At 35.7% G+C, this 25,027-nt stretch overlaps 1 protein-coding gene across 1 annotated transcript in view; it reads left to right on the top strand.

Annotated features, from left to right (window-relative positions):
• PAPPA2 (pappalysin 2) overlaps positions 1-25,027 on the top strand; it is a 297,914-nt gene that overhangs the window by 149,325 nt on the left and 123,562 nt on the right. Inside the window, exons 10-11 of the mRNA XM_061160780.1 lie at positions 1,252-1,445; positions 3,540-3,686. Coding sequence (XP_061016763.1) covers positions 1,252-1,445; positions 3,540-3,686 — 341 coding nt within the window. The remainder of the gene's footprint in view (positions 1-1,251; positions 1,446-3,539; positions 3,687-25,027) is intronic.

Below are 25,027 nucleotides of genomic sequence, written 5' to 3' on the forward strand. Positions count from 1 at the left end.
ATTTTGATCTTAATTTCATGTCTTATTATTTTAGGTAGAAATGAAGAATTAGAATTGTGTTACTAATAGGGGTAGACAGGGCAATAATACTAAATAAATGGCTTTATAACTGCATCTCAGTTTTTTACATTTGAAGAAAGCTAAGTTACATATCAAACAGCTCAGGGGGTAAAGAATCTGCCTGCAATGCAGGAGAGACAGGAGACATGGGTTTGATTCCTGGACCGTGACCATCCCCTAGAATGGCAACCCACTCCATATGGACCATGGACAGAGGAGCCTATTTGGACAGAGCAGGCTACAGTCCATAGGGTCACCAAGAGTTGGACATGACTGAAGTGACTGAGCACACACATAGTTTACATGTCTATAGTTAGTACAGACTATCCACTTAGTAGAAGTTATCCTACGAGCAAGTAAGGACCTTGTCCAAGGAATTGTAGCTTGCTTTACTGGCCCAGTGATTCTTCTCATATATTCATTACACACATATTTGCTCTTGAAGACAGTCTCTCTGCCTTGGTTGAGGTACTGTGGAGTAAGAGAAAGCCCCTGAACCTGCTTTCTGTAAGCCTGGCTCAAAGCCAAGCAATATCACTTCTGCATCAAGGGAACTTTGACAAGTCACTTATAATCATGGAGTCTCAGATTGTCTATTGATGAAACAAACAAAAAATACATACTCACATGGTTCTTGTAAGACTAAAAGAAATAATATATATGTAACCCTTATAAACCTGGAGCCCATATTGTCCATTTCAGAGTAAATTGCATGGTTAATTGAAGAAATACAGCAGCAAAAAAGTAATTGGAAACAAATCCCTCAAATGTTTTATTTAAAATTTCAAAGACTATGAAGAGGTTCCAAGTACATATCACATCCTACCATCCATTTAAATTTCCTTTATTCTTTTACCTACTTCTCTTATATCCCTAGCTTTCCCTAGTACTTTGCTCAATGATTCCTTAAAGTTTCTTTCTATATCCACCCCACAGCTGCTTTTTTCCTTCCTGTTCCTTCTCCTCTAACCCCACTCACTTTGTAGACTTTTTATTATCTCAATGGATTTTATCATTCTCCCCATGAAAAAGTATCCTTCTTTAGGGGTATGATGTCTATGTGTTTGAGGTGGGCATTAGACTGGTTAGTAATTACAGGATTCTCTTTAGTAGCTGGAGTTAAAATGTAATTATTTTTACTTGACACATATAAAAATACCTTTTCAAATGTCATATAATGTTTCTTTTCAGGGGAACCAAGCCTGTGCTATATATATGAGGGAGATGGAATATGTGAACCTTTTGAAAAGGAAACCAGCATTGTAGACTGTGGCCTCTATACTCCCAGAGGATACCTGGATCAGTGGGCTACCCAAGCTTTTTCTTCTCATGAAGACAAGAAGAAATGTCCTGTTTCCTTGGTCACTGGAGCACCTCATTCCATGGTAAGTTAAGACTAGTCAAGGGTAAGCAAAATTGTTAAGTGATTCCCCCAGATACTGACCTTGAGCTAACATTTTTTTCTCCTAACTTTGACACCAAATTTAGTTAACGAACTCAGAATTAAATAATGTTAAATGAAAAGCTTCTAGGCTATCAATTAAATCTCATCCCCCACCCTCACCCCACTTACCTTCACTAGTTTTCATCTAGGAACCTTTGACTATGCAATAACTGACCAAAAGGTACACAAAAGCATCTCAAAATTAGCCTTATAATATACACATCAGAAATTGCACTTAGGCTTTGCATTTGGAAGAATTTATCTTGAAAGAAGATAAAGGAGCAGTAAAGTCAGAATACTTGGATGACACTGTTGGATCTATCAGTATCATTATGATTATAACTAAGTGACATTTGGCAAGTCACTTAAACTCTCTGGGCCCCAATTTTCTCATATGTAAATCTTTTGCATTTAACTCAAGGTTTGTTGCAAAGATCAAATGAAATTTAAAATATATATTAAAGATCAAAATATAACTTGATTTAATTATTATTATTATTAAAGACTTTCTAGAATTAGTACTAAAATCAAATCCATAGGCACACAATTTTCCATGAATATCTACCTAAGTAAATAGAAGATCCTCTGAGAACTTTGAGGACTGACTTCTGTGAATTATAAATACCTAAAAGAAGATTAAGTGAAAAAAGTGAAAGTGTTAATTGTTCAGTTGTGTCCGACTCTTTGCGACCCCATGGACTGTAGCCCACTGGGCTCCTCTGTCCATGGGATTCTCCAGGCAAGAACACTGGAGTGGGTTGCCATTCCCTCCTCCAGGGGATCTTCCCAACCCAGGGATAGAACCTGGTTCTCCTGCATTGCAGGTGGATTCTTTACTGTCTGAGCCATCAGGAAAGCCCAAAGATTAAGGGCTTTGGTTTTTGAATACTATTCTAGATGTTTCCATTGCCAAATATACACTTCCATGATTTATAACAATAAGTAATACAGTCAATTTGACAGAAGTAAGATTCATTAATAGCTCTCTAGGTATTTTAGGCCAGAGGCAAATCATTGGTTTTTGGTCTTGAGGAGACACCCCAGGAGACTGAGGAACTAGCGAAGACTGGTGGTCCAGGTCAAGGAACTCATCAAGGACCCACGTGTCTCTGAGATTTTGGCTCTTTCTACACTTTATTTGCAGTTTTCTTTCTCAAGCTCATAAGATGACAACTGCCCTCCAGGTGTGAAGTCATTATTTCAAGCAGGAAGAAGGGGGAAGGTCAAAGGGAAGTAAATGCATGCAAGCTGAGTCTGTTTTTAGTGGGAAAATGGGAGCTGTTTCAGGAATATAGGCATCTACCAACATCCCGTTGTTCAGATCCAGGTCACTTCACCAGCCTTAGTTGTAAGGGGCCCTGAGGAGATGAGCATTTATAGCTGGATACACTGTCTCCTTGAACAAGATTAGATAGAGTTCGTTAATAAGAAAGAGGGAGGTATGGATATGGACAGCCAATTAGCATGCCTGTCTCACTCCTTTAGCTAATTCTGAAGACATCTTTCTCAAGAATTCTGATGCCCAATGGTAGGAAGTTAGGTGATTCTGAGTTAGTAACAGCTCTCTAAAGCAGCTTTTAGTCTAGCTTGTCTGTCTCCCCCAAGTGAAGTGGGAAAATTTTTCTGGAATTTCTCTTTCCTGGTTCCTTTTCCCAACCTAGTGTTTCCTTGACTCAGTTGTCTCACTCCTGGGCCAGTAGATCCTTCCTGGTAAGGACAGAATCATCATCTTGGACAGATTTCCCTAACTAATCCTAGGAGCAGTTGACTGAAATGTCCCAGGATAATTCATTGAGCAAGATCCCTGGACCATTGATGGGCTATAAATTGTCACGTGTGTTCTTCTACCTGGTAAGTTGGATATTGAGGCTAAGAGAGAGTACTGAGACATTCTACCTTGAGAAAAGTTTTCTGCCAATAATGTCATCATGAGGCATTCAGAAAGAGGAAAACATTGGTTTTGAGCTGGGAGTTTCATTATCTTTAATTATCTCTCACCCTTCATGTTTAATTTTTGGTTGAAATTGCATTTCAGGTTTGCACATCATACCATCCAGATTTACCAGAGCACCGTCCCCTAATTGGCTGGTTTCCCTGCATCCCCAGTGGAAACAGACCTCAAGATGAAGGGAGTAAGCAGCCAAAAGGTAGCCTGCAGAGAGAGGATGAGGTTTGGCTCAAAGTAAGTAACCCAAATGTTTTTTAGTGAAAACTGGATAGACTGTGCTTGTGTGTGTGTGTGTATAAATGATACATTGGAATGTCAGGAAATTTCCTTTTGTCCTCTGAAAGTTTTTTTGTTTTGAATTTATTTTCATTTCTTTTTGAATGTTGAACTTTCCTTTATAAGCAATCACTCTATCAAAGTGTAATACTCATATAGAAAAGTACAAAAATCAGAAATGACTGATAAATTTTTACAAAGTAAACATCCTCTCTAACCACCATAGAGATCAAAAAACAGAAAATTAACATCACCCCAAAAAGGCTCCCTCATTCCCCCTGTCATTATACTACAGAGGTATCTACTATTTTTCCTTCTATCACCAAAGATTAGTTTTGCCTGTTTGTATTTTACCTGAAAAATTTGACAGTCTGTAGTACTTGTGCTGATTCTTTCTTACTCAGCATTCCATCTGTGGGATTCCTTCAGGCTGCTCTACTTAGCAGTAGAGTTCATGTCCACTGCGGTGCAGAATTCCAGTGCATCAATGGGCCATACTTTAATTAATCATAGTAATGAAACTTTAGTTTATTTCTAATTTTTCTCTATTGTATATTACAAATAGTTCTGCTATAAATGCTTCTGTACATTTCTTTTGGTGAATGTATACAGACAGTTGGGTATATTTGGAACTGCTAGATGGTAATTAGGCAGATGATCTGCTTTAGTAGTTAATACCAAATGATGTTCCACTTGGTTATACTAGTTTTATACTCCCAGCAGAGGTTTATGAGTATTCCAGTTGCTTTATATTTTTACTGATTACTGGGTATTTTAAGTCTTAATTTTAACCATTAAGTATGTAAATGTACCTCCTTATGGTTTCAATTTACATGTTGACTAATGAAGTTGTAATGTTTATATGTATATTGGCCATTTGTGTTGATATATCCTTTTTTCCCTCTTTTTTTCTGAAGGGTTTATTCAAGTCTTTTGCTCAATTTTCTATTGGACTGTCATTTTCTTCTTAACTTATATGATTTCTTTACAATTTTCAGAATATATAAATCATATTTCAGTTGTATATTATTTAATATTTTCCAGCACTCCGTGGCTTACTTTTTTTTTTAACTCTTAATGGTATGTTTGATGAAGAGTTCTAAATTTTACCATAGTTCAATTTCTCTTTCTTTTTCTTTATGGTTAGTGCTAATCATGTACTGTATGAAGAAGTCTTTGCTCACCACAAAGACATACTTTCCTATGTTATCTTCTAGAAATGTTATTGTTTCACCTTTTATATATAGATCTACAGTCCTCTGGAATTTTTACATATTGTATGAGGTAGGGATCAAGATTTTTTTCCCCCTAGAACTAGAACCACCTTTGAAAGTGAAAGTGTTAGTTGCTCAGTTGTGTCTGATTCTTTGTGACCCCACGGACTGTAGCCCACCAGGCTCTTCTGTCCATGGAATTCTCCAGGCAAGAATACTGCAGTGGGTAGCCATTTTCTTCTCCAGGAATCTTCCTGACCCAGGGATCAAACCTGGGTCTCCTGCATTGCAAGCAGATTCTTTATCATCTGAGCCACCAAAATAACAACTTGAAGGCAATATGTAATCCTTTGCCAATAGTTTTGAATCCTTTTTGTGAATATATTAAGTGTTTTTTCATTTGTATTCATTAGAGCTTGGTCCCTACTTTAAAAAAGAAAAATTTTTACTATCTTGTCAGGTTTATGATGAAGGCCAGGTTTGACTCCTAGAGTAAGTTTCCTTTTTTTCCCTAGTTTTCTGGAATATTTTGTGAAAGGTTGGTGTTAAATTTTGGTGGACTTCATCAGTAAAGCTATCTGAGTCTGGTATTTTCTTTGAGGAAAATATTTAAATATATGTTAAAATCTTAAACCAAATATTGCAGAATTGGGGCTTTCTATTTCTTCTTAGGTCAACTTTGGAAAAAGTAATTTTTTTTTCCAAATAATTTGTCCATTTTTTCCTAAAATTTTTGATTTATTGGCATTAAGTTTTTCATAATGCTCTCTTATTTTGTATATTTCTACACTCCCTAGGACTTTTTTAGTTATTTTATTGCTAATTTTTGGCTTCTTTTATTTTTTTGTTTAGTATTGCTAAAGACTTAACAGTTATATTAATCTTTTATTAATGTTTTTATAGAACCAAAGATTATACATGTGTGTATATATGTACTCATCTATATACATATACATAAATATACATATATAAACATAAAAGGAAGAAAATAATGAAAGTAGCATACATGTGTACTCTTATTTTCATTATTGCCTCTTTTTATGTTTACATTTAATTTGCTCTTGAGATGATGCTTAGATCATTAATTTTTAGTTTCTTTCTTTTTAAAATATAAATATTAAGGTGACAAGTTTCCTTCTAAATGTGACTTTAGCAACATATTGCACTTCAAATGTCTTATTTCTATTATCATTCAGTTCAAACATATTTTGACTACTTTTTTTATCCCTGCTGCTGCTGCTGAGTTATATATAAATATGCTGATGAATGTCCAAACATTTGTTTGGAAACTATTAATTTTTTTGTTTTTGATTTATAGTTGAGTCTTCTGTGCTCAAAGATTATATTTGGTATGATTTCAAGCCTTTTTAATTTGTTGACCTTTGAATTATGGAAAAACATATGGTTAATTGGGCTTCCCTGGTGGGTCAGTGGTAAAGAATCCACCTGCCAAATAGGAGATGTAGGTTTGATCCCAGGTTTGGGAAGATCCCCAGAGAAGGAAGTGGCAACCCTCTCCAGTATTCTTGCCTGGAAAATCCCATGGATAGAGGAGCCTGGCAGGTTACAGTCCATGGGGTCACAAAAGAGTTGGACACAACTTAGTGACTAAACAACAATATGGTTAATATTGATAAATATTACATGTACTTTGAAAGAAATATATAGTCTGAAATAGTTGGATATAGGATTCTATATTTTTAACATAGATCAAGTTCATCCATCATGTTAAAATTTCCCATATTGTATATTTTCCTTGAAATTCTTTCTACCAGTTACTGAGAAGTATGTGTTAGACTTTATTAATAATCATAAATTTGCCTGTTTCTCTTTTATTTTGCCAGTTTTTTTATTTACACATTGATTTATTTGCATTTTGAGACTATTATTAAATATTCAGGCAATTCTCACTTTGTAGCATGGAAACACAAAATGACCATTTGTCCTAAAACTGTACAAAGCAAGCTAAATAATCAATGGGGAAAATTATAATTGTTACATGATATTTTTGTCACAACATTAAAAACTGTTATTTTTAGAAGTATATGTGAAATGAAATGAAAAAATAGTAAAATTTAGCTCATTATAATTTAAAACAATACAGAGAATTAAAGTATTTCATTTCTTTGTAAAAAAAAATTTATAAGTATAGTTTTAACAGTTCTTGCCTTTTTATTTTTTATTTTTTCATCATATGACTTATATTACAAAGCAAGTGATTTTTCTATACTGTTGTGAATTGTAATATTCCTTTCCAAGTTTGATCATCTTCCAACATTTTATGGTACTTTGCACTTTCAATATTATGAAACATCTCTGAGAGTTCTTTTAATATGAATTTTTTCTTGGCATCATTTCCTCTGGGACATCTTTATCCTTTTTGTCACAACCACTTTTCTCCTTTTTGCTGATAATTTCATTTTCACTAAGATCCTCTGTGTGCAAATACAGAGTCTCTCAAATGGCAGCAGCATCAGCATTCCTGTACTCAGTTATTTCATCTGTAATTCTATTTACCTTTCATTCAAATTTCACCTCTAGCATTATAATTTTTTGTTTCTTTGCTGCACTTTCATCTTTCCTAGAGGATCCCTTCTTTTGATTATCCATTTTTTGTAAAATGTCAGGTGGGTAATATGTCAGTGGGAGATGAGACAGTGCAGCTGCACATTTTTCTGTCTCTGTGTGAACAGAATAACAGGTACACAGGGACCAATCAATGACAATTTGAAAGAAGAGATGTAATTGGTCACTTTATCACAATTCTCATTGGTTATTTATATGGTGATTTGTGGACGGAAGGACTATTAGTGGAGTTTATACTTTTTACAGTTACAATTAATATTTTTTGCTAATTGAAATTTGAATCACATTATCTGGTATTACATAACTAAATTGTGATAACTGATATTTATGAATATGGAAAGTACATAAAGTGAAACTACTGTCAATAGATAATTTTAGAATTTACTACATCTTCCTTGTGGATTATCTCTTTTAACACTAAGAAATGTCTATCTCTAAGAATATTTCTTGCTGCACTATAAACTTTGTATAATATTAGTATAGATATATCTTTTTGTTTGTTTGCGTATTGTTTCCTCTTCCATTCTATTACTTTTAATCCTTCTGTGAAATTATGTTTAATATACTTTGTTTGAAATCAACATATCTTTATATATATGTAAAAATATAAATAAATCTAAGAAATCGCTAGATATATAAATCTAAAATTTTTTATTTTCCAATTGTAGTATTTAGTCTAATTACATTTAATGTAATTAATGATGCTTCCCTGGTGACTCAGTGGTAAAGAATCTGCCTGCCAGTGCAGGAATGCAGGAGATGTGGGTTTGATCCCTGGATCAGGAAGATCGCTTGGAAGGAAATGGCAGTCCACTCTAATATTCTTGCCTGGGAAACCCCATGGACAGAGGAGCTTGGCAAGCTACAGTGTGTGGGGTCACAAAAGAGTCAGAAACAATTTAGCAACTAAGCAGTTTTAAATTTACCAGAGAATCATTTGTTGCTCACTTTTCCCTCATAATTTGTATTTTCCTATTTCTTGCCCTTTTTAGATTAAGTTAATTCAGTTCAGTCACTCAGTCATGTCCAACTCTTTGTGACCCCATGGACTGCAGCATGCCAGGCTTCCCTGTCCATCACCAACTCCCTGAGCTTGCTCAAACCCGTGTCCATCGAGTCGGTGATACCATCCAACCATCTCATCCTCTGTTGTCCCCCTCTCCCCCTACATTCAGTCTTTCCCAGAATCAGGGTCTTTTCCAATGAGTCAGTTCTTCATATCAGGTAGCCAAAGTATTGGAGTTTCAGTTTTAGCATCAGTCCTTCCAATGAATATTCAGGACTTATTTCCTTTAGGATGGACTGGTTGGATCTCCTTGCAGTCCAAGGGACTCTCAAGAGTCTTCTGCAACACTACAGTTCAAAAGCATCAATTCTTTGGTGCTCAGTTCAGTTCAGTTGCTCAGTCGTGTCTGACTCTTTGTGACCCCATGAACCACAGCATGTCAGGCCTTCCTGTCCATCACCAACTCCTGGAGTCCACCCAAACCCATGTCCATTGAGTTGGTGATGCCATCCAACCATCTCATCCTCTGTCATCCCCTTCTCCTTCTGCCCTCCATCATTCCCAGCATCAGGGTCTTTTCCAATGAGTCAGCTCTTCGCATCAGGTGGCCAAAGTATTGGAGTTTCAGCTTCAACATCAGTCCTTCCAATGAACACCCAGCTTTCTTTACAGTCGAACTCTCACATCCATACATGACTACTGGAGAAACCATAGCTTTGACTAGATGGAACTTTGTCGGCAAATAATGTCTCTGCTTCTGAATATGCTGTCTAGGTTTGTCATAGCTTTTCTTCCAAGGAGCAAGCATCTTTTAATTTCATGGCTGCAGTCACCATCTACAGTGATTTTGGAGCCCAAGAAAATACAGTCTGTCACTGTTTCCATTGTTTCCATACCTATTTGACATGAAGTGATGGGACCGGATACCATGATCTTTGTTTTTTGAATATTGAGTTTTAAGCCAGCTTTTTCACTTTCCTCTTTCACTTTCAAAAAGAGGCTCGTTAGTTCTTTGCTTTATGCCATAAGGGTGGTGTTATCTGCATATCTGAGGTTATTGATATTTCTCCCGGAAATCTTGCTCCCAGCTTGTGCTTCAACCAGTCTGGCATTTTGTGTGATGTACTCTGCATATAAGTTAAACAAGCAGGGTGACAATATCAGCCTTGACATACTCCTTGCCCAATTCCCTCCTTTTTGAGCCATCTGGGAAGCCCTTAGATTAAATAAGCAGTTTTATTATTTTATTTTCCATTCTATCAATTTGTTGGCTATACTTTTATTCTCTATCTTTGTTACCCTAGAGATTGCAGGCTGTGTACTTAACCGGTTAGAGTCTACTATGAATTCTCACAATTTCATAATCAATAAGTAACTTAGAATGCTTTGTCTCTATTTTCTGTTTCCTGGCTTTTTGAAGATAAAATGATTTAATGTTACCTAATATTGACCTTCTCCAGTGCTCTTTGGTCTTTTCTGTACTTCTATGCTTTTCATTTTTATTTAGCTTGAAGAAATTCATTTATTATTATTTTTAATGTGAATCTGCTGGCAGTGAATTCTTCCAGTTTTTGTATAGCTGAAAATATCCTTGACATTTATTTTCAAAGGGTATCTTTGCCTGGTATAGAATTCTAGGTGGCCAGTTGTAGTTTTCACTGATTTAAAGATGTTATTTCATTGCCTTTTTACCTACATACTTTCTCTGGAAAGTTAGTTGAACATCTGATATATATTACCTTGAAGGCAATGTCTTTTATTCTCTGGTGCTTTTAACATAATCTTCTTATATTTTGTCTTCAACAGTTTTACTGTAATGTTCCTAAGTCTGTTTTTCTTTGCATATATCTGGCTAAGAGTTTATCAAGCTTTGAGTCTATAGCTTAATGTCCTTGCTTGGTCTTTCATTTTTTGAACACCAAATTACTTTCTGCTGTATATCATTTGTTCCTTTTTTCTTTGTTCTATTTTCCATTCCTTTTGTTCCCCATGCTGCAGCCTGGTTATTTTATGCTGACATATCTTCTGTTTCATTAAACTCAACTTTCACTCCATACAATTGGTTGTTAAACTATTATTAATTTCAGTCATTTTAATTCTAGAACACCTATTTAATTTTTCCTACAGGTTCTCATTTTCTTTGAAATTCTCCATCCTATTGTCTATTTTCAAAATATATTAATCACAATCATTTTAAAGTCTGTGTTTGATAATAGTAATGTATTGGTGACTGGAGGTCTGCGTATGTTGTTTTTTTCCCTTCATTTTCATTCATTTAGGCATATCTACTATCATACTGAATAGTGTCTTAATTGAATATCAGACACTGAAAAAATACATAGGCTCTGGCTAATAATATTTTCCCTTCAAGCTGATTTTCTTTAAGAAAAATGTATAATAAGATTTGGGAAACAGCACCTTAATTTAATCAGTATTTAAGTTGACTCAACCTCCGCTTCTGTATTAAAGAGCCCTGATACATTTCATATTTCCTTTTCTGCTAAGGCCCATCCCTTCAAGGGTCTCAACTAAAAGTTTGGATTGAGCCTTCCATCTTGATAGTCTCTGAAGCACAATTTCTATTTCCTCAGCACTGTGTGACTGTTTTTTGGCCTTTAATCTGCCTGCTTCTTATATTCTTAATCTTCATAGCTTAGAATTTGAAAAATACCTCAGTGGCAATAGTGGCGCAGAATGCTGCTGCTGCTGCTAAGTCGCTTCAGCCGTGTCCGACTCTGTGCGACCCCACAGACGGCAGCCCACCAGGCTCCCCCGTCCCTGGGATTCTCCAGGCAAGAACACGGGAGTGGGTTGCCATTTCCTTCTCCAATGCATGAAAGTGCAAAGTGAAAGTGAAGTCGCTCAGTTGTGTCTGACTCTTTGCAACCCCATGGACTGCAGCCTACCAGGCTCCTCTGCCCATGGGATTTTCCAGGCAAGAGTACTGGAGTGGGGTGCCATTGCCTTCTCCGGCACAGAATGTTAGATTACCTTCAATGTGATTTCTTTTTGAGTCTCTTTAGTCCTGACTGCCTTAGTTGCTCTCAAATGCTTTCAAACTTTCTTTTTTACTTTATTCATATTTTATAACTGTTCTTACCAAGAGTATTGGAGAAGGCAATGGCACCCCACTCCAGTACTCTTGCCTGGAAAATCCCATGGATGGAGGAGCCTGGTAGGCTGCAGTCCATGGGGTCGCTAGGAGTTGGGCACGACTGAGTGACTTCACTTTCAGTTTTCACTTTCGTGCATTGGAGAAGGAAATGGCAACCCACTCCAGTGGTCTTGCCTGGAGAATCCCAGGGACGGGGGAGCCTGGTGGGCTGCCGTCTATGGGGTCGCACAGAGTCGGACACGACTGAAGCGACTTAGCAGCAGCAGCAACCAAGAGTATGTGTTTTGCTATATGTTACTTCATTGTAATTGGAAGCAAAAATCTACAACTGGAATTTTTTTAATGTATAATAGTTAGCTACCATATGTATTTTAGGTTTGCACTCTGTTCTTATCACAAGTGATATAAGAGTAATAATACTTGTATATACAAGGAAAGTAACTAACATAATTGAAAATTAATATATAAAAGCTATTTTAAAAATTTAGTTTTCACAAATTCACATAATACCAAATAGATGAGGAAGTGATTTTTAAAAATAAGCTGATTAAGTTTTTTTCAAAGATGTTTTGAGGACTGAATGATTTTTGATTCCTCATTATTTCTTTAATCTCACTTTAATCTTTGTTTGATATATAAATATGATTTGTATTCTGTGGATCAGAGACAAATTTATTACAGTGAGAAACAACTGTACTGGAAAGTATTAGCCTTGAAAATGCCTTTCCAAAATCTTTCCTTGCTACTCGCCCAACAAAATTTCTTTCATTTTAGTCCATATTTACTAAGGTAACTTGTCTCTTTTAGTTTTCCTTATCATTGTTTCTTTAAATCTTGGGTCAATAGACAAAATTATGAGATCTCTTACATAACATAGAATGTAGATTTTTTTTATTATTTACAATAATAAGTGCACTTTAAAGCCACTCATAGTTCACCATGTGATTTTTCACACACTGTTTTATTTGAACCCCTTAATAGTCCTATGAGTTTGGCAAAGTAGTTGTTTTCCTATTTTATAGATGGGGAAAATCAGAATCAAATACTCAGAGTGCTTTTTCCTAATAATACCCAAGAATAAAAGGGTGAATCTGAAGTTCAGACTCATGCCTCTTGATCTAATCCCATGTTTATTTCTTTACACTATGTTGCGTCATTCAATCAACATTCATTATGCACCTGTGATATGCCAAACCCAGAAATAATCACTGGGAATAAACAGGGAAATATGACATGAGCAAGAAAACAAGTTAAAACATATGTGGACTTGGAAGAAAAGGTTCCCTTTTTTCTTTTGTTGGATTTATTCTAAATTCTTCAAAGACAATATCTGTAGGTCTAGTTCACAGGATTTATTAAGTGCGTATTGTAAACTCTAGGTGCCATTAGGGAATAGAGAAACAGAAGGCATGATCCTTCTCAGAAAGTCCTTTGACACTAAGCAATATAGACAACCAATGAAGCAATCTGAAAAGCAAATATTCAATTACTTGTTGTTTGGCTTCACGTGGAGCCCATCATCATAGGCAAAAATCACATGTTCATGTTTATTTTCATTGCTGTTTTAAAATTAAAAGTTAAGAATGGCCTAACTCAGGCTAGACTGGTTAGCATGCCTAACAGAAGCCACCAGGTGTTGGTCATAGTATCTTAAATACTAGGGTTCTCCACATTAGTTATAAATTACGGACCACTGCTGGAAACCCTCGCTACATAAAACCTAAAACCTGTTACCATAATTTCCTTCTTTTCTTTAAGTTCAACCAGCCAAACTCTGCATATGAATCTTCAACAGAAATGCAGTGTATATTTAATTGATTGGATTTCAAAGATGTGAATCCATAAAACTAGGTGTTAAGAGCATAAAAAGTGACACGTTTATTGTGATTTAATCTATTCCAGATATCTTATTATCAATTCTTCTACAAATTTTTATCAGAGATATGAGTTTTCTAATTCTAAAAATAATTATCTGAAAACTCAGAGATGCTAAGCATTTTAGATAACACAGCAGAGGTACAGATAGAATTCAAATTCAAATCCAGCTTATTCCAAAGTCCATGTTTTTTCCTCTATACCAGGAGTTGGGAAATATTTCCTATGAAGAGCCAGATAACAAATATTTTAGGATTTGTGGGCCATTTGGTCTCTGTCACAGTTATAGCTTCCCAGGTGGTGCTAGTGGTAAAGAACTCACCTGCCAATGCAGAAGATGTAAGAGATGCAGGTTTGATTTCTGGGTTGGGAAAATCTCCTGGAGGAGGGCTTGGCAGTCAGCTCCGGTATTCTTGCCTGGAGAAGCCCATGGACAGAGGAGCCTGGCGGGCTACAGTCCATAGGGTCGCACAGAGTCAGACACGACTGAAGTGACTTAACACACGGTTAACTTAACACCGCTGTTTCAGAGTGAAAGTAGCGTAGACAATACAGAAATGAATGAGCATGGTTGTGCTGTAATAAAATTATACTTATGAACACAAAAATTCCCTTTCATATAATTTTCACATTATTCACATTATTTTTCCTTGAATTTTTTTTCAACCATTTCAAAATGCAAAAGTCATTCGTAGCTCACAGACCATAAAAAACAGGCAGTGGGTCAGTTTTGGCCCATGGGGTATAGAGTCTGACCTCCGCTGTATTTCTAGTTTCCAGTCCACTGCCTAAAATGAACAAAATCTTGTATTGTAGAGGGATTTGATGATGAATGAATCTTCACCCTTAAGGGACATACTCCTCAGCGGTCATATTTACGCAACTACCATAGAAGACAAAATGCTATGCTACAAATACAGTTAACTGTAAAATAGACTCAAAAGGACCTGGTGATTGATTGGACATAGGGAGACAGAGATAGCTTTATCTCAAATGGAATTTCCCCATTCATCTAATCTTCCACACCCCTCTATACCCCACCCCCCAACACACACATATACACATTCTAGGATTTAGAAATTTTAGTCATAACAGATTGCTTTCAGTGCTGGAAAACACCAAAGTTTTTATATTTCCATAGCCTTTCAGGTAAGGAGTTCATGTTTTTCCTTCTTGGTAAGTGCTTTCTCCACTTTGACTTTCCAAAAAACACATACTAATCTTCTAAGATTTAGCTCAAGGATTACTTCTATTATAAGGCCTAGACTTTTCTGAATTTCTCTCCCAAACCCTATTAGTATGTGTAATTAATCTCTTCCTCCTATGTGCTTCCTCAGTAAACATTTCTATCACAGTTCCTATACACTTGCAAATAATCCATAGTTCAAAGAAGACTTTATAGGGAAATTAGAAAATATTTTGAGTTGAATGAAAATAAAATAATATGTCAAATTTTATGGGATGCAATTAAAGCAATGTTACAGGGAAATTTATAGCTTTAAATGTCTGTGTTTGGCAGGAGTCGGGGGGTGGGGAGGTAGTTAGAGTCGGGGGGGGGGGGGAAAGCATTATAAAGGGCTTCCCTGGTGGTTCAGATGGTAAAGAATCTGCCTGGAATGCAGAAGACTCAGGTTTGATCCCTGGGTCAGGAAGATCCCCTGGAGAAGAGAATGGCTACCCAATCTACTATTTTTGCCTGGAGAATTCCATGGACAGAGGAGCCTGGCAGGCTGAGGTCCATGGAGTCACAAAGAGTCAGACACAACTGAGTGACTAAGACTTCTATTTTTTTTCAAGCATTATAAAATCAATAATCAATTTTCACCTGAAGTAATTGGAAAAAGAACAAATAAAAACCAAAGTAAAAATAAAAAGGAGATATCAAAGAGCAAAAGTGAGCCAAGTAGAAAAAAAAGTCCCCGTATCATCACTGTTATTTTATTTTCTCTAGAAATAGCAGTAGTGCAATTTGACTTTTAGTTTATACTTTATGAGATATAAAATGAATGAAAATAAAACATGAAAAAAGATTTAAATTTTAAATCATTTTCTCATAAACTGAATTAACATCTAAAGAGAAAAACAACCTGAAAATTATTTTACTTATCTATTTTTTATAGTTTTGCCTCTTAAAATTTAGTTTTTAACATATTTAAAATTCATTTTCATAGGTAGAATACAATAGAATCCCACTTTGTTTTCTAAATACAATAAGCCAGTTTTTCTAACTCTATCCATTAAAACTTTAATCCTTACCCTGATAATCTGTGGCACTACATTAACTATATACTAGTTTCTGGAATAGTCAAGAGCCAGTTTTTAAACATTCTGTTCTATTCCATTGATCTACTTTTCTACTCCTTACACCAGCAATACAATACACTGTTTCTATTACTATAACTTTTTACTATGTAAAGCATTTCTGGTGGAGCATATCCTCCCCCCTTTCCACTTTTTTGTATATCTTTTTTCAAAGTTGAATTAGCTATTCATTATTCACTTATTTCACATTATTCACTTATTTTCCAAATTTAGAATAAGCTTTGGATAGTTTCTTCCACTTCTTGAAAAGCATACTGGTACATATGAGCTGAATTTAATCAAACACTTGATTTCACCATTTGGTATGATCTTGTGATGTCTCTTCTTTGATCCATTATTATGTTGAATCACATTGATGGATTTCTTTTTTAAGATATCAAATCATGTTTGTCTTTGTGAGTGAACCTGCTTGTTTTTTATATATAATATTTAAGCATACTCTTGGATTTTATTGATTTTTAATCTTGGATTCCTACTTTTACATTTATATGTGAAATTAGTTTATATATTTCATTTTTGAATATTCAGAATATACAACTCTTATAAAATTGTTTGGGCAGTTTTTCCTCTTTTCTATTTTTTGAAACCACTTGCATAAAATAAGAATTATCTGTTCCTTCAAAATTTGTTAGAACCCACCCGTAAAACCAATTAAACCTGGTTCGGCTCATTTGGCTCATCTCTGTTATGTTACGGCTCATCTCTGTTTTAGGTATAGTTATCACTCCCTTTATATTGGAATTTTTCGAACCTTCCTTTTCTCTTGTTTTCTTAATTACACATGCCTGGTACTTCTTCAAAGAACAAATTTTAGTTTTATTCATTTCTGTTTTTATTCTAGTTGCTATTCTCCAGTTCACTGATTTCTGTCCTTCTCTTTATTATTTCCTCCCTTCCTCTTTCTCTGGATTTACACTGATGTTCTTTTTTAGCTCCTTGTGTTGGACACTTGGATAATTTGTTTTCACTGTTTCATAAATTTTCCCTCTAGATGTTATTTTAACTGTAGTCCATAAATACTGATATATAGTTCTTTTATTGTCAGTGAGTCCTAAGTATTTTTTATACCTCATAATTTCTTTTTGAAGTTGTGAAATTTTAATAGCATTTTGTTTCTAGCCCTGATTTTTCAGAGCATAGCAACTTTAATTGTGCCAGTTATGTCAGTATTAGAGTTTTACTCCTCTTCCACTTGGCCGAACAGTTTATTAGGAAGTACTTAAATAGTGAGCCTTTATTCATTCAGAAATTAAGGACCAGTCTGTACTAGAGATGTATTAAAGATTCTCCTAGCTGGTCAAAAACTCTTACCATTTTTCTCTATTTTTTTTAATATATATATACAGAAATATGTACAAAATCCTTTTTCCTTTCCTCTTTTCTTATTTCAAAAATTTGTGTTCTTTGCTCTTCTTTCTTTTATTCTTTATTTTCAAATTATTTATTTATTGTTTAATTGAGGCATAACTGACATACAAGATTATTTTAGTTTTAGGTGTAAAACATAACGATTCAATATTTGTATATATTGGGAAATGATCACCAGAGTGAGTCTAGTTAACCTCCATCACCATACTTAGTTACAGTTTTTTTTCTTGTGATGAGAGCTTTTAAGATTGACTTTTTTAGCAACTTTCAAATATGCAGAACATTATTAATTGCCATGCAGCACAGTACATCCCCTTGACTGTGTTTTATAACTGAAAGTTTGTACATTTTGACTCTCTTCATCTACTTTGTCCACTCCCTAATCCCCACCTCTGGCAAACACTAATCTGTTCTCTGTATCTATGAGCTTGTTTTTTTCCCCTTTTTAAAAAATCCCATATCTAAGTGAGATCATAGAGTATTTGTCTATCTCTGTTATTTTACTTAGCATAAAGCCCTCAAGTTCTGTCCATGTTGTCACAAATGGTAAGATCTCCTTCTTTTTTATGACTGAATATATGTGTACACACACAAACACACACACACACACCACATTTTCTTTATGTATCCATCTATCATTAGACACTTAGGTTGTTTCCATATATTGGCTATTGTAAGTAACATTACAGTGAACATGAGGGTGCATATATATTTTTGAGTTAGTCTATTCATTTTCTTTGGCTAAATATCCGGAAGTGGAACTGCTGGATCACATGGTGGTTCTATTTTTCCAAATGTTTTGAGGAAACTCCATACTACTTTCCTTAGTGGCTGCACCGATATACATTCCCATCAACAGTGCACAGAGTTACCCTTTCTCCATGTCTTTGTCAATACTAGTTGCTTCTTACCTTTTTGATAGTAGTCATTCTAGCATTTTTCAGAGTACAGGTCTTTCACCGCCTTGATTAAATTTATTTCTAGGTATTTTATTCTTTTTATACAGTTGGAAATGGAACGGTTTTCTTAATTTTTCTTTCTGATAGTTTATTAGTGTTTAGGAATGCAACCAATTCTATGTATTGATTTTGTATCCTGCAGCTTCACTGAATTCATATTAGTTCTAATAATTTTTTGGTGGTGTCTTTAGGTTCTATGTATAAAATCATATCATCTGCAAATAGTGACAGTTTTACTTCTCCCTTTCCAATTAAGATACCTGTTATTTATTTTTCTTGCCTAATGTTCTGGCTGCTGCTGCTAAGTCACCTCAGTCGTGTCCAACTCTGTGCGACCCCATAGATGGCAGCCCACCAGGCTCCTCTGTCCCTGGGATTCTCCAGGCAAGAATACTGGAGTGGGTTGCCATTTCCTTCTCCAATGCATGAAAGTGAAAAGTGACAAGTGAAATTGAAGTCTCTCAGTCGTGCCTGACTCCTAGCAACCTCATGGACTGCAGTCTACCGGGCCCCTCCGTCCATGGGACTCCCCAGGCAAGAGTACTGGAGTGGGTTGCCATTGCCTTCTCCAATGTTCTGGCTAGAATAACCATTACTATGTTGAATGCTGCTGCTGCTGCTAAATCGCTTCAGTTGTGTCCGATTCTGTGCGACCCCATAGACGGAAGCCCACCAGGCTCCCCTGTCCCTAGGATTCTCCAGGCAAGAACACTGGAGTGGGTTGTCATTTCCTTCTTCAATGCATGAAAGTGAAAAGTGAAAGGGAAGTCGCTCAGTCATGTCCAACTCTTAGCGACCCCATGGACTTCAGCCTACCAGGTTCCTCCATCCATTGGATTTTCCAGGCAAGAGTACTGGAGTGGGTTGCCATTTCCAATAGAAGTGGCAAAATTGGGCATCCTTGTCTTTTTCCTGATCTTGGAGGAAAAGTTTTCAACTTTTCACCACTGATAGGATGTTAGCTGTGGATTTGTCATATATGGTCTTTATTATGTTGAGGGTTATTCCCTGGATATCCACTTTGTTGAGAGTTTGTATCATAAATATATGTTGAATTTTGTCAAATGTTTTTTCTGCATCTATTAAGATGATCATACTGTTTTTATTCTTCATTTTCTTAATGTGGTGTATCATGTTGGTTGATTTGCAAATGCTAAACTATCCTTTCATCTCTGGAGTAAATTCCACTCTGTCATGGTGTATAATCCTCTTAATGTAATGTTGAGTTTGGTTTGCTAATATTTTGTTAAGGATTTTTCCATTTATATTCATCAGGGATATTAACCTGTAATTTTCTTTTCCTGTGGTATCCTTGTCTGGTTTTGGTACCAGGCTAATGCTGGACTCATGAAATGAGTTTTGAAAGTATTCCCTCCTCTTCTGTGTTCTGAAGAGTTCAAGAAGAATTGGCTTTAATTCTTGGAAAGTTTGGTAGAATTCACCAGTATAGATGTCTCATCCTGGACATTTTTGTAGAGAGTTTTTAAATTAATGATTCAGTCTCCATACTAGTTATTGGTCTGTTCAGATTTTCTATTTCTTCATTACTTGTCTTTGGAAAGTTGTATGTTTCTAGTAATTTATCCATTTCTTCTGGGTTGTTTAATTTGCTAGTGTATAATTATTTGTAGTAATCTCTTCTGATCCTTTATGTTTCTGTGGTACCTGTTGTAACATATCCTGTTTTATTTATGATTTTATTTGAACCCTCTCTCATTTTCTTCTTGGTAAGTCTGACAAAAGGTTTATCAGTCTTGCTGATCTTTTAAAAAAATCATGTCTTGGTTTTATTGATTTTTTTCTATTGTCTTTCTATTCTCTATTTTATTTGTTTCTGTACTGACTTTAATCCCTTCCTTCTACTGTCTTTGGGCTTTGTTCTTTCTTCTTTTGCTAGTTCCTTTAGGTGTAAAGTTAGGTTGTTAATCTAAAATTTTTCTTACGTCTTGAGGCAGCCATTTATTTCTATGAACTTCTCTTATAACTGCTTTAGAATTGAACTTATTTACTTTTAAAGTAATTGATAAATATGTACTTTCTGACATTTTGTTAATTGTTTTCTTGTTGTTTTGTAGTTTCTCTTCTTACTAGTTCTTCTCTTGCTTCCTTTGTGGCTTGATGACTTTTAAGAATGATATACTTAGTTTCCTTTTCATTATCTTTTTTGTATCTATTACAGGTTTTCTGTGTCTATTACAGTCCAAGACTATATTCAAGGCATACTTATACTAAATTTTTTTCTCTGACATTTAAATTTATATGGTGTGCTGTTTTTATTTTGCTAGATCTGACAATTCTTTTTTTTTATTTCACAAATTGGAAGGTAAGCCTCTATTCAAAGATTCATCCAGAAAACTATAACCATCCAGAAAACTGTCCAGATATCATAATTTAGCAAAAAAAAGAAAATTCATGTGTAGAAGTTACCTAGGCTAGCCACAATTTCTTTGACATTATTTGTAGAAAAGTTGGCAAGGTCTTTTGTCAGAATCTATTAACTTAATATAGAATTCTAAAAATATTAGTTATCTGAATTTCAGTCTTTTATGGGAAAGGTGCAACAAATTAGTCAGGGATTTAGAAACTGACAAAAATGTATGCTCAGAGGAATATTGTAAGCTCTGTTTTTACCATTTATCAGTCATGACCTTATATAATCATATATCCTTCTTTGGCATCATTTTTCTTTGAATTAAAATGAGGTGTTTGGGCTAGGTGATTCCTTTCAGCTCTGTTATATTTCAAGCTTGATGGTGAATTTTAGAAAGGATAATATAATAAATAAGTATGATCAATAAGGTAATTGTAGTCAGGCTACTAAATGATAAGGACAAAGATAATCATATCTATTGATTCTTTTTGAGTTTTGCTACTTAAAACCTGATTGGCTTCCAAAAGCCTCAGTGTCACCTACGAACTAGGTAGAAATACAAATCTCAGCTGTATTAAATCAGAATCTTTAGTTTAACATGATTCTCAGGTGATTTGTATGCACATTAAGGTTTAAGGAGCTCTACAGGGTTAGTATCTCATCAGTAAAATAACTGATGCTCAAAATGATGCCTCCAATTATGAAAATTCACTTAAGTAGAGGATCCTGTTTTTAAGAGGGAAGAAAATTTTTTAATATATATTGGGGTTATTTCTATGCACATGCTTTAACTTCTGAAAAGTTCTTGCTTTCCAAAATAAAATTTTCTCCTTGGAAAATTAACCTAGGTAAATTCCTACAGTCCCTGGGAATCCTAAGAAAACAGATATGACTATGCATATATAATTTTCACTTCCATCAAAAATTAGCCTAATGCATTGAAAGAAGAATTTCATCTCTCCTTGGCTAAGCAGTTTAGCTCCAGAGATAAAGGACTCATTTTCCATTTTCCTATCTGATTGCTACTAATGCAACTTGATTGATTTTACATGGAAACTTTTGCAGGCCCTAGATATGACAACTTAGCAGATTCTAAGTTTCATAAATACTTGGAATAGCAATTTTCTTTCAATCAGAAGGAAAGATTTCCTGGCTCCGCAGTGAATCCCTCATCCCCTCACTTACGCAGTCTAGTTCCCAAGAGACCCTTCATTATCAATATTTCTTAATATGTTTTCACATTCTCAGATTTTGTCTTAAGTGGAGTTTCCCCAGGATTCAGACTATGAGATAAAGATTTGCACGCAGAAAGTTTACCAAGAACTTTCTTTGGGATCAATACCTAGGGGAGAATGAAAGATCCAGGAGTTGGCAGAGAGAGGAGTAGGACTGTGAAACATTTACACAGAGGTTTCAGCATCCCACAGGGAACTAGGATGGCCCTTCAGAGTTATCCCACACAATCCTGTCCAAAGGTCATTAGACATGGGGTTCTCCTCTCCCCCTACTCCAGGGAAGTGGCATGACCTTGTGGAGGCTTTCTTTCTCTGAAGGCAGAGACGTGATATGAGCTGAATGCTCAGTCATGAAGAAGGGGATTTTTGTGGCACACCACAGTATTCACAACAGATTTGAGTTTTGCCTTTATGATCCCCCTCTGAGTCTCACAAGTTCTTCTAACACAAAGTTTCTGCAGACTTAGTCCTGGTGTCTAAAATCACAGCTGAAGAGATGCTATTAGAAGGAACCAAGCAATAAGTTGATTTTGGTCTGAGCCCTTCCACTGACCTGTCAAACCATACCCTGTCATATGCCTCCTCCTGGATAATTGGGGTCATAATAGAGATTTCTTCTTCATTTCATAAGATTTACAAGTTGACCTCATTCTTCTGAAAAAAGAACTACATAAGCTCATGATATTTATAACCTTACTTGTATGATGACGGGATAATGCTAGAAATCAACTGGACTTTGACCAATATCCAGAGAGACAGGGGTTTGGGCACCAGAAGGAAGTCAAACTCTGTTGAAAACTCTTCCCACATTTTGACCCAAATCCTCAAGTAGATAGGCCACCAAGAAATCTCAAGTTCAGAGGCAAGACCTATTACCTCTCACCTTCCCTTCATCTGTTAGATTTGGACTTCAGGTTAGATACCTTGAAAGTTTCAGAGTTAGTCTCTCCATTCTCAAATTTCTGAAGTCTACATAGACAGTAATATTATCAGAGTAAAATTGCCAGTATTTGATAATTTTTCACCTACAAAAAAAAAGGCATATGGTTCAACCAACAGTGTAAGCATTCTTAATCTAATTTCTATTGACCCTACTTGAACTGTGAATGGCTTTCAAAGGGCTCTCTTAGCTTCCTGAAATAGTATCATGTTTTTATACCTAAGTATTTATGTGACTTCACTTTTTGTGGAGAGAGAGGGCACACATGTCAACAAGTTTTCTAAGAACTTGGTGATTTTCTGCTCACCAAAATTAGGAACCCTTGGGCAGTCAAAATAATACAGAAAACCCAAATTTCTAACTGTCTAACATTCACGTTGGAGCAAGTCACTTAAGCTCTCAGAATCCTACCTTCCACTTCTATAATATAACCTTTGAATCCTAGGGATATTATAGTAAAAAATAAAATAAAATAATGTCTCAAATAGGAACAAAAACCCAATGAGCTTAATGGAGGCTCCAGTAAAGCGTGGTTGGGGAACTGTAAAGTACTTACAGACTGAAAGCAGTATGTGCCCACTTTCTCCTGTTCAAGGGCCTTCCCTTTCTCTCTGAAATCAGGAAGTGCCATAGATGAATGAAAATGGAAAGGCACACAGAAAAAAATAACATCTCAGCAACTAACCAAAAACATTTTAAAACCTCAGAGAAGATTCTTTTCAAGTTTGTGGTATAGTTTCAGGGTTTGCTGTCCAGGGACCACCGCAAAGGATGACCTGAACGTCAAGATGCTTGGTTTAGGAGTCAATTAAGTGTGTTTGTACCCAGCACGCAGACTGAAGAGAGATTTCTTAAGCCCAAAAAAGTTCTACACCAGGGACGCATTCTTTCAGTCTTACCCTGTAGCAGTGGCCAGAAGTCAGATCCAGCAGTTAATGTGCAGACTTCGGATGGCAAGCAACTGAGGGCATGGGCTGGTTTTCCATTTCTGTCTGTCAGTTGGTTTCTATCTATCTATCTGCCTATTATCTATCTAATTCATACTCTCTCTGTTTCAAAGTATTTTGCTAGAGATTCACTGAGCTAATTTTCCTGGCTATCATTCTATCTTTAGGCCATTCCTCAGTCCTGTCTGAGAATCAATTGCTTTTCTAATAGATCTTGCCTTCTTTTGATATCTAACTATAGTTTGTCTTCTTCATAAAAGCCATGTTCAAATTAATTTTATATGGCCCTGTAATACATAAATGCAATTTTCTTGTTAAAACGAGCAATAAAATATTACAAATAAAGCTAACAATTCCCTTGACCTCTTAGCATCTTGGACTTTTCTCTTGGGGGCATGCCTGGTACTCATTTCAGATTTGCATAGTCCCCAGTTAGCTGCCTCTAGTGTATTTTGTCTAGAAGTGGGCAGCTGTTCGCATTGTGCATTTGGTGTGGGGATTAGAGGAGTGTCTTACTTACGTAGTGACAATGGTGGTGTGAGGTTAGAATAAGCAGAGTTTCGTGCTGCCAGATTTTCTGCTCTAGACACTACCTACTTTTGTTTAAGAACACAAAAGTCATTGTTTATTTCATATAAAGTAAAAATAGCCTAGACTGTTATATAAATTAAAATAGATGTGACTTGGCTGTAGAAAGAGCAGCTTTGAAAAATATCATGTTTGTTCAAATACAGAATGCATTTTAGTATTCTAATTATACTGTCAATTCTAGAAATGTCTTTGTTTATATGTACAGCAAAAGTAGATTTTTAATAAACACATATTGAACTGAATTTTTTTAATGTCTATTAAAAGTTATGTATTCAAAATGTATTTTTCATAGATTCCATATATAAAGTAGAGATGCATTCTATACCAAGAGCCTCAAATATTGCCAGTTTCTATGGAAGCAGAACCTGCAGTACCAATTCACACCTACAAGTGCCATTTTAAAACAGCATATGTGACGGGAGGAGCCAAGATGGCGGAGGAGTAGGACGGGGAGACCACTTTCTCTCCTACAAATTCATCAAAAGAATAACTGAACGCAGAGCAAACTTCGCAAAACAACTTCTGATCGCTAGCTGAGGTCATCAGGCGCCCAGAAAAGCAGCCCATTGTCTTCGAAAGGAGGGCTGCATAGTTGGAGAAGTCCTGAGACTACAGGAAGAATAAAACTGAAATCCAGAGGCAGGAGACTTAAGCCCAAAACCTGAGAACACCAGAAAACTCCTGACTACAAGGAACTTTAAGTGATAAGTGACTGTCCAAAAGCCTCCATACCTACACTGAAACCAACCACCACACAAGAGCCAATAAGT

The sequence above is a fragment of the Dama dama genome, chromosome 14 (assembly GCF_033118175.1).
Source record: "Dama dama isolate Ldn47 chromosome 14, ASM3311817v1, whole genome shotgun sequence".
Classification (NCBI taxonomy): domain Eukaryota; kingdom Metazoa; phylum Chordata; class Mammalia; order Artiodactyla; family Cervidae; genus Dama; species Dama dama.